General features: G+C 39.4%; 1 protein-coding gene across 3 annotated transcripts in view; it reads right to left on the bottom strand.

The window, feature by feature from the left end:
* Positions 1-1,987: 1,987 nt before the first annotated feature.
* Positions 1,988-10,612, bottom strand: part of LOC18442505 (transcription factor IIIB) — a 39,157-nt gene continuing 30,532 nt past the window's right edge. For all 3 annotated transcript variants that reach the window (XM_088855151.1, XM_088855153.1, XM_088855152.1), the window contains 3 exons: positions 6,883-7,021; positions 2,786-2,896; positions 1,988-2,706 (listed from right to left, as the gene is read on the bottom strand). In XM_088855151.1, coding sequence (XP_088711277.1) covers positions 2,449-2,706; positions 2,786-2,896; positions 6,883-6,999 — 486 coding nt within the window. In that variant the 5' untranslated portion in view covers positions 7,000-7,021 and the 3' untranslated portion in view covers positions 1,988-2,448. The remainder of the gene's footprint in view (positions 2,707-2,785; positions 2,897-6,882; positions 7,022-10,612) is intronic.

The following is a 10,612-nucleotide window of genomic DNA, read 5'->3' as shown; positions in this document are numbered from 1 at the left end:
GAAATGTGGTTTCAACATTAGAAATTTTTGTGACAGCTTTAAAATATATTTTAATCTTTATTTATAAAGTTTAAAGCTTCAAAAATAGTATAAATCGACAGGTCTATAAAACCTTGAAAACCTTGAAAATTGACGATCTAAAAATGCATTACAAAATACACTATTTTCAAAACTTGAAATCTAGTTTTTCTCATGTCCATGCATCTTGATGTCAAGATGATCAATTTGAGGATATTTGAGAATCAAAACAATATCTTTTAATAAAATTTTTGAGGCAGGCTATTTGATTGTATAGAGCCTCCACTCTATATGAACCTTTGCCAAGGGTACAACTTGTATAGAGTTGAGGCTCTAAACAATCCAAGTAAAGCGCACCTTCAAATAGTGTCGAGAAATGTGGTTTCAATACTAAAATATTTGTAATAGTCTTAACATATATTTTCATCTTTAATTATAAAATTTAAAGCTTTAAAAATAGTGTAGATCGAGCTGATCTATGAAAATTTGAAAATCTTGAAAATTAACGGTCTGAAATGAGTTACAAGATGCATTATTTCCAAAACTTGCAATCTATTTTTGTCATACGTCCATACATCTTGATGTCAAGATGATCAATTTGAGGATATTGGGCATCAAAACAACCTCTTCTAGTGGAAGTTTTGAGGTGGGCGCTAATTTGATTGTTTAGAGCCTCGGCTCTATATAGATTTTTTTTTGTTTTTTAATGGGCAGGCAACTTTTGAAAAGAGGCACTTTGCTTTTTTAGGGGGCACGGAAGTATTCAAGAGAAGCAATTTTTCAATTTTGGAGGGTTTCATAATGATGAGAGATTAGGCCGTTTGTTTTTTCAAGGGCACACCACTTTTCAAAAGATGCAATTTTAAAGTTTAGAGATTTTCCTTGGGTTAAAAGACTAGGCAAGTGCGCCTTCTCAAGTGGCAGTCGTTTAAGTTTAGAGATTTTTCTACGATTTATATAATATTATCCCCCCCAGCAGTCTTTTTTTTCAATCATGTCCCTCATTCTCTCATCCAAACCTCTCACTTACACTCGTAAATCTCTATTGGTTACATTTGCATTAAAAGATGCTCTTAAAATCATTCTTTTCTCCTCCAAACCTCTCACTTACACACGTAAATCTCTATTTTTTAGATTTGAATTGAAAGATGCTCTTAAAATCTTGAGAGAGAAGGTAATATTCATCTGATTAATAGAAAAAAATTTCTTCTCTTATTTTTCGCTAAACATCATCTCTCTAAACATCTATCTCCCTCACCTTTTCTAAAAAAACCTAGTTTCTATGCGGCCAACCCCGCATATGTAGAAATACAAGCCTATTAATAAATCTATTTTTGAGATGGATTTTAAGACTTAATTTTTAATATAAAAAAATAAATAAATTATAAAAACTAACTATAATAATTCTAATAAAAAAACATTTAGACGGTTAGTTTCCATTGTTTTGAGATGGAACACCTATTTACTTGCATCTATCTTTAAGATTGATGCTTTACACTTTCTAGATTGCATATGTAGGAATGCAATGCAACCCGCACGAAACAATTTTCCTTTCTAAAATCATATATGCCCTTTCCTAAAGTTACTCTCTTCCTACATGCCTTTTCCACTCTCACCCCCAAGATCACCTCTCTTTTGCCTCTATTTTATTTTAAGAGGTCAACTACCGTATGTTTGGTATGTACGAAAATACTTCTCGGAAACATTTTTACATGAAAAAATTCCATCATGTAATTAATTACAAGAGTATTTTCACACCAACTGGTTGTCAAATGATATGAAATAATACATTGGGACTAATGGATGTAAAAAAACTCCCACCTAATCAGTTTTTCAGCATAAAAAAAATTCCCTGATAAATATTTTCACTCATGCCAGTCCTCTGTAAAGGAGTCCTCAACTTTGGCTTATAATATAGTAACAGCTGTGCTATATATATATTATTTAATTTCCCACAATTGCTATGCTATTTGTAGACTCTTTACCTCCATCTCTTATTCATTTGAGAATCCTATAACAAAAAATTAAAAATAAACAAATAATAATTCTTCACTATTTGAAACCGCAAATCGACCTAAAACCGAAAACGAAATAACGTCAAACCGCAGCTGTGCTGGCACAAAAACCTTATAAGTAGTTATTTAGCACGATCACAAATTGCTAACAATGATCGTAACAGGTCCGTCTCCACATCCACTTCCATTTAAATGGATCTCATTCCAAAGAACAAAGATGCCAAAAGTTCTCCTCATCCTTTCAAGATCCATAGAAACATGGCCGGTGCCTCTTGGCTTTGATGCTTTAGGCAGTTGGTGTTCTCCCACAATATCTGAAGCTCGAATAGCAGCAGCTGACGAGTAGTAACCATTGGCCCTCTTTCATATTGCATTGCGAAACCATTTATTTCACAGGAACACTGAAACATTTATATCATGGACTTCTTGCAGATGCCTTCTCACTTGGTTTTGATTCTGTTTCTTTAATTTGTTGTTTAACATCAATAATGGTTGCTTCCTCTGTCATCTCCGCGTTGGCTCTCCTCTCTGCCTCAGCTGCCTCTTGTAAAACCCTTTCTTGCATGATTTTTACCATCTCTTTCATGTTCCTTTCCTCTCCTTCAAGCTGTTTGTTCATTAGAAGGTCGGCCTGCTTGTCTATTGGTTTAAAATATTCTTCGATGGCAGCCTCCTGCAAACAAAGATGCCCATTAAATGCAGTTGTCAATTGGGAAGTGATGATAAAAACTAAATCGTGCAATGTGTCTCACAGTTTCGTCCAACTTTCGGTTGACATTTTGCATCTCTTCAACCATGCGGCGAACCTCTGTTAGAATTGACTGTTCTGGCATCCTTCTCAAGGCTTCCTTTCTTTCTTGAGCCTAAATCACAAATATATATGAGAGAGAGTGATTCCAACTCTTAATACATATAGATACTGAAAATGTAAACGGATGTCTCAATAATTTAGGTTCAAAATGGATTCAATACAAACAAATTCCACCAGGCTTGCTTATATCAATCCTCGATTTTTATTATATTTTCTTTTTTTTCCTCTTTTTGCTCAACTTCAATCCTTTGTTATGAAAACCATATTAGCATCTGTGAAATAGCACAAGAGTGTGAGGAGATTATGCTTTCAAAAGGAAAATGCCTATGAACTTCTTAAAACGTGCGATGGATTCACGCTAATTGATGAACAAATAATTAACCCATTTGGAGAAGAATAGTACAGGAAAATGTAATGTTGCAGTCATTTAATATCATTTCAAGCAACAATATTAAATGTAAATAAGTGTTGTTTATCTCCTTAGAATCAAGTCTCCTGAAGCTCCCAGGAACAGAAAACAATTTCCAATGATGAGTGTTGGTTCCCAATTTGAACTTCTAGGATAATACAAGTTTAAACTTCAGGTAGGGGTACCAGTCGAATTGTATTGTATGGTATAACAAAGAGTTTGCAAGTAATTGGCCACATAGGTTTTTCCACAATGCCCGGATAAAGGAAATTCATGTCGTTTTTCCAAGATGAACAAATAATTGAGATTCCTTTCTTTTAGTCTCGTTGGATGCCATTAATTGCAAATTATGATTATATATCACCTTTATGACTTAAATATGCGCAGGTTTCGAGGAGATGGTTTCACCACTGCTCTTATCAATATAAAAGTTTCCTTTGATGGCTGAAAATGAGAAGGGTCTTGGAAAAAATAAAATTGCCGAATAAATAAGAACAGAGGTAACAGTGCTCTCCTAGAGAGAGGTATGTTACAGAGTCACCTAGGTATTGTATTCTGATAGTCAATATATCAGCTGAAGTTACAGCACATATATGTTGCATACCTAGAGCAAAATAATAACCTAACGGAAGACACTATGCAACGCCTATGGGAGAAAATGAATAGTGTTTTTGCCCATAGGCTCATCACCGTCCGAAAAAATCAGGCGGCATACGTTTTTCGACTGCCACGGACCTAGCATGTTAAAAAATCACGCTGAACTGGGTCCGTTCAATTGACTGCCACGGACATAGCAAGTTTGTGGCGGTGGTGAAACACTGTAGCATTTCACCTATAGGCATTTTTAAGGTTTTTCTATAATCTGAAGTACATACATATTGCAAAATATATAATTTATTATATAACTTCGCATCTTGTTGCACATGGGTTTCCTCTTTTTTTTTCGAAGGACAGGTAGAATTTTAAGACAATGAGATAAGTACAAGGAAGCAACAAAGCACACGACACAGAAGATGAAGGCACATCTTGAGACGTCAATATAAACTCTATCTCAACAAAAGATTAATCCCAATAAAGGGGGGTGGTAATGGGCCAGGCGATCTGGCCAGGCCCTAAGAAACAAGGGGCTGGGCCACATGATATGGCCCGAGGTCACGACAGGGCCTTGGGCCAAGGTCACGACAGGGCCGGCCAGGTTCAGCCTAGCCCGGCCCTTTTTTCATTTACTTTAGTCTCACTTTTTTTTTTTTTGGGATTGTATTTGGCCCAGCCTTGACAAGGCCAGGGCCTCTTCGCCCCGGTCAGGGTCAGGCCAAGCTTGGGCCACCCTTATAGGGACTAAGGCCAACACAGGCTCGGCCAAGCCGGGCCCGTTGTCATCCCTACCAATAAACCCCTTGATTATCAGCCTCTTGTTGGAAAACCAAGAATGTGCACAATAAGACAAACAATCTTCTAGAAACATAGCCACCGTCTGCCGAAAATCTTGTTACATTCAAACAATCTCCCTCGACAAAAAGCTGGTGGCCAAAATAGAAAGGGCAAATCCATAGTGCTGGTAAGGAAAGCATAGGCCTTAGCTAAGTTACATGCATAATTCACAAACATAAGTTCAATAATTGGTAAATATATTAGAGTTTTTCTGATACCAGGTAGATTTATTACTTGGTACACTAGTATAATATATAGTGTGTAACATATTATATAATCCAATATATGCAAAAATATTATATAAGGTTGCAACCTTAGAATCACATTCAAAAAAAAAAAAAGATTGCAACCTTAAAATGTAGAATTAATGTGCATCTCAAAAATCCATCAGAAAATGCTGTTTTGATATTGGAAAACCCTTCAATTGATCATCTCAACATCAAGATATATGAATATGCAAAAAAAAAAAAAAGGATTTCGAGTCCCAAAAATATTGCATCTTGCAACACATTATCGGAACTGTCCATTTTTAAGATTTTCATGTGTTTATAAATCTATTTGAGTTGAACCAGTTTTAGAGTTTAACATTTTATAATTTGAGATGAAAACGCATTCTCAGGCTAGAATTTCCATGTGCAGTGTCCATAACAAGTATACATTTGTTTTAGGAAAAACATCTACATAAGAGAGTAGTTGAGGGCCAGAGAGGGTGTAGGAGGCACAGTGAAGCGGAAGCCAATTGACCCATGGCTGAAGCTACCTACCATGGGAGTGCCTGGAAGCGTTGTTCAAGGAGTGGGCTGATATAATGTTTTTATGAATATGGGAACACTTGGGAAGTGACACACACACCTATGCATACACACACACATACATGGTAGTTATTCAAAAACTTGAAAAATGTATTATCTACTTTTTAGCAATATCTATACATGCATAATGAGAACTCTCTAGCCTCAAAGTCCCCTTAAAATTTGAGAAAAATGAGATTGTAAAGAGTCATGATAACAACTGGACTTAGGACTGTCTACGACTCCTTACAGTGAACCATGTGAAAGAGGATGATTTAGTGCAATGAGAACCGCACGGTACCCTGGTTCAAGAAAACACATTTAACCAATTGGGACCATCAAGGATTGGATTGCCCCATTCCCATGTCTGAGCTAACTCGAGCGGTTCTGAGTAATCTCACCAATTTTCAACTACTGATGCAAACAACGACAAGGAAAATGGAAAGTAAATACCTTCATAGTTCGTTGTTAGCTAGAAAATCGTCCAAGTAAAAAAAGCAGCAAAATATCAAACATATCGGATTCAAAAAAAAAATTTAAAAGAGGAGGGGTGGGGGGCAGGTTGGGGCTTTGTGACCTTCACTCAGGCTCTGGGATCACCAGAGCAAGATTTCGAGGGGCTATCACAACCCCTGACTGGGCACTCCATATCTGCGATACGTAAAAGTTGTACCTTGTCTTGATTTGGTCAGCATGTCAGTATCCATGCAATGCAGCAAATCAATTTTGCAAACTTGGGTGTGTTTCTCAAAAGGTAAGACTTTTCCAGAAAAAATTCATGCAACATGGGTGAGAGCTGCTAGACATGGACCGATGAACAAAGTAATGCGAAACAATAAGAAATGTGAAAAATTGTATTGCCCAACCAAGCCCCACAAATGCATGGAAAGTCAAAAAACCATGAGAAACTAGGAAAATATAACCAATAAGCCAGAGTCAGCAGGGAAAACCATAAAACAGTGGATAAAACAAAAGGGAAGATTGACTGCACCATCTATCTTAAGCTTAAGCTTGATTTGCAGTTTGAGAGGCACACGAGAATCGGCAAAGCAAATATTTTACAGGAAAACACCATTGTTGTGTGGGGAACCCCAGAGAACCACTGCCTTCTGCGGATGGATAACCACCCTGAAAGTGAACTTGATCCCTACTTGGGTGTCAAAGCATGCTAACTGCAAAATAAATTATAAATAGCTGGCCGGTTCAAAGGAATGGATGTATAGTAGATTCTCCTAAACACTTTTGACGGTAAAAATCTCCTAGAAATACTGTTGGCCATGCTCCATATCAGTTGATCCACACAATTCTATTATCTCCAAGTAACTTAAAAAGAATAAATCTAGCTAAATAAATGTAAAATATGACAGGCAGTGTACCCAAATGTTACAAAGGCATAAAACGGCATACCAGCTGCAGTCGTTTTCGGAGCTGCATATTGTAAGCCCTAAGTCTTCTCTCCTCATATCCAGTAAGGACTCTTATTACAAACATTGCCTTCCTTCCAAATTCCAATAGTTTATCCATGCTTACTCACAATGTGTGTTGCCTGTGCAGGAAAACAGAGCAAGATATAATTTGCATTTATATTTACTCATAATTATAAAAAACCATGCTTTCATACAATTAATCAATTCAAGTGAAAACAATACAAAAATCAAATGTTGTAAAGTACTATATGTTCTTCAAAACAATTGAATGTTTGTAAGCCTGCAACTGTTTACCAGCTGACAAGATGGCTAAGGTCATTGGTGAGAATCCACTAATTTCAGCCAAACAATTCACCCTCTGATGCAGCATGCCTTACATTTACATGTTACTTTCCTAAATGTGTCTCAAACTCAAGGTCCTTAATGACAGTGTTTGTACATATTTTGGACGCATAACACCCCACAACACCCCCCACCCACCCCCCCCCCCCCCCAAAAACAAAACAAAAAAAAACCCAAAAAACAAGCAACAAAAGCATTGGAAGCATCTGCAGCTTCTAGGTACCAAATACGCCCAAAAAACCTTAGGAAGCACAGTTGAACCCCAGTTCAAGACTTAATTGTGCTAAAAAATGGTGAGACCGTCACTTCTCCACGATCGAGAGTGCACCCAATAAAACCACAGCATATGTAGGTCTTTTTGACTCCAAACTGCCGTGGAATGCGGCATAAGGCCCATGTCTTGAAAAGCCCACAAACGAACCCGAAATGGCACCAAAAGAAACGCAAAGGTGGGTCCTGTTGCCTGAAAAGACATCCCTAAGTTCAAACTTAATTGGATGCTGAAGTGAAGAGAAACAGGTAAGTCAAGATAAGGGGTACCATACAGTACAGATAAATAACGGACAAACAGTGAAAACCCCTAAAATTTAATCTCCAACAGTCTCGGGACAATCACAGATGGATTCAGAAGGCCTAAAAACTCTTGACCCCCGAATTTCATCCCAAGCGAGCACCCAGAGACCCTACTTTCCAAAAATGGGGGGGGCGGCATACTATTTAGGATTTGCAGTCTATCTTCATTGAGAAAAACAAAAAATTCCTGCAACTTTCCCCCAAAAATGTGCAAACTTTGGGCCTTTGTATCTTTTGATCTGCGAGGTAGATCAAGCCGAAATTTTGATATGTTGTGCTCCTCGCCGAGCACTTTCTTTTGGTATATGCCATGCATGTGATGATCAGCCAGATCGAAAGAAATCTTAGAGAGAATATCACAAGTTTTCATGAACATGCAAGTTGCAATCAATGTGACCTCAATCTGCTTTTTCTGCCACAACTCATCATCTGTCCATCTCGGGCTCAAACCAAGTGCATTTCAACTGTAACTCGAAGAACTTCAGGTTGATATACAGAAAGTCACGACCGGGGCCCGGCTCGAAGGCCGTTCAGGGCTCGCAATGTGGTTAATTTTTATGATGTGCAAATTTTGGTTTTTCGTCTACTTGTTGGAACCATATCTCGGCCGACCCACCTCCACTAAACCCCCCAGCAAAGCCTCACCCTTCAAAACATCTCAACCACACATCACCTTAAAACCACCCAAACCCCTTGAATTATCACCCTCCATTTGAACACCCATTGAACCCCATCAAACTCCATTTTTACCTTAACCATCAAGCTCCACACCACACCTATCCCCATGAAATGCCACTTTATTTATTACCTCTACCATGAGACTGCCGCCCTCACGGGGGTCCACCAACTCCTCAGTGAGGCATGACCCAAGTACAACACCTCACAATTCATCTCCAAAGGAGCCACAAATCTCGCAAGTTTGTCGCTCCCCGACAAATTTCCATATCACTACCATCACCAAACAAGCCTCCATCCCCAATTGAGTCAATCTTCCACCTCAGACATCATCCTGACCTTTCAATAGTCACCATTAAATCACCCCACTATCACCAAACTCAACACACTTTTATTCCCCATAAAGCACCATTCTGGACCATGAATGGGCGCTCCTACCAAAGTCAACTCAATCCCCAGTAGATCTTCACCACATCCAGCATCCGAGCCCTTGAATGAATACCCAAACACACCTCATCATAGATTTGAGTTGGCACCTTCACCTCTCATCGAGCAACGTTTAAGATTGTGAACGAGCGCCTTCACCATAACCACCCTCAACTCCCAGTGGGTCTCACCCAAGGCACTTATAGCCCCAAATGAGTCTCAGAATACCATTTCGACCCACTGTTCCTTCCTTACCATCAATACGGGGGCCTTCCCTCACCCATTATATATGTATATATATATATAGGCGGACATGGCCATGAAGCCATGGGTAAAAATGCACAAAAAAGAAATTGGGCACGGTGAAAATTCGAAATGGCGCCACGAGTAAAAATGAAAAATAAAGATGGACATAGCCATGAAGCTACAGGTAAAAGCGTTAAAAAAGAGAAATGAGGCATGGTGAAAGGGCATCATGAGTAAAAATGGAAATAAAGGCAGACGTGACCACGAAGTCATGGGTAAAAGAGCCAAAGAAAAAAAGGAGTCCGTGAAAACTGTTCTACGGCACCACTTCCATCCAGTTCAGTTGAAAACTCGAAAGGGCACCTGGATCAATAAACAGGTTGATGCAACACTAGCCTGCATAGGCGGCTTCAACTGTCCCTTCCAAACAAAGTTCAGTAGTTTGGGAGTCAATACTCCAACAGCTCGGGTCAGCTTACAAAGGGCCCCTGAAGGTCAGAAAGATAAAAAAGATGGCAAGTTGAATCGGTCACATGCCAAAACGATTCCCTCCCAAGAAGTCAACAAAAGCAAGAAGATCATGTCGACAAATCGAGGTCAATGCTCCCAAAAGGCGGTTGACTGTCAAGCAAGATCAATACCTCCCCCGACATCAAGGGTAACAGCCTTATTAAGGTTCCCAATTGTTGATGGTTTCGAGTTTTCAGGATGGCCAACAAAAAGTCCCTGACTAAGTCCAATAGATTGGGGTTCAAGCCCCGAAGAGGCCGTCCCATCAAGATCCCCAGCTGTTGATGGTTCAAAATTTTCAAGATGGCCAACAAAAAGCCCCTGACTGAATCCGGTAGATTGGGGCTCCAAGAGGCACCCCGCCTGTCAAACACTTCCAAACCCTGATGAAGCAGCTCATACGCCCCCTTAAGGGCCCTCGACTGTCTATCCAAAGCACAAACGTCTCCTGAAGTGGGAAGAAAGCCCTCAAGAAAGACCCACACCAGAAGATCGAAACCAAAAGCCTGACAAATTGGGAAGGAAGCCCTTAAGCAAGGCCCTTAACTGCCACACAAATCCTGATTCTAACAAGACAGGGTTTAGAAGCCCTTAAGCAAGGCCCCCAGTTGTTGACATAAAAAGAACTGCTAAAGTGGGAAGAAAGCCCTGAAGCAAGGCACCCCACTCGTAGATCAACTTCAAACTTTGATGAGTTGGATCTCCAAGCCCTTAAAAAGGGCTCCTAACCATCAACCTCCCTCAAAAGTTCTAACGGTACTAGGTCTACAAGCCCTTAAGCAAGGCCCCCAATCGTTAGAATCGAATCCACCTTGGTCACCCCCTAGCAAAGAAGCTCGGCACGATTTCCTTTCAAAGGTCGTGTTGGTGCCGGTGATCGAGAAGAAAACGAAAGTTGAAGGACCAATTTCGTTCCAAATGTTGCCCTTCTTGCTTCT

The sequence above is a fragment of the Amborella trichopoda genome, chromosome 13, assembly GCF_054954075.1.
Source record: "Amborella trichopoda isolate Santa Cruz 75 chromosome 13, AtrichopodaSantaCruz75HAP2 v2.0, whole genome shotgun sequence".
In the NCBI taxonomy this organism is placed as follows: domain Eukaryota; kingdom Viridiplantae; phylum Streptophyta; class Magnoliopsida; order Amborellales; family Amborellaceae; genus Amborella; species Amborella trichopoda.
Note: the sequence above shows the minus strand (reverse complement) of the source record. Positions and strands in the feature narration are given on the sequence as shown.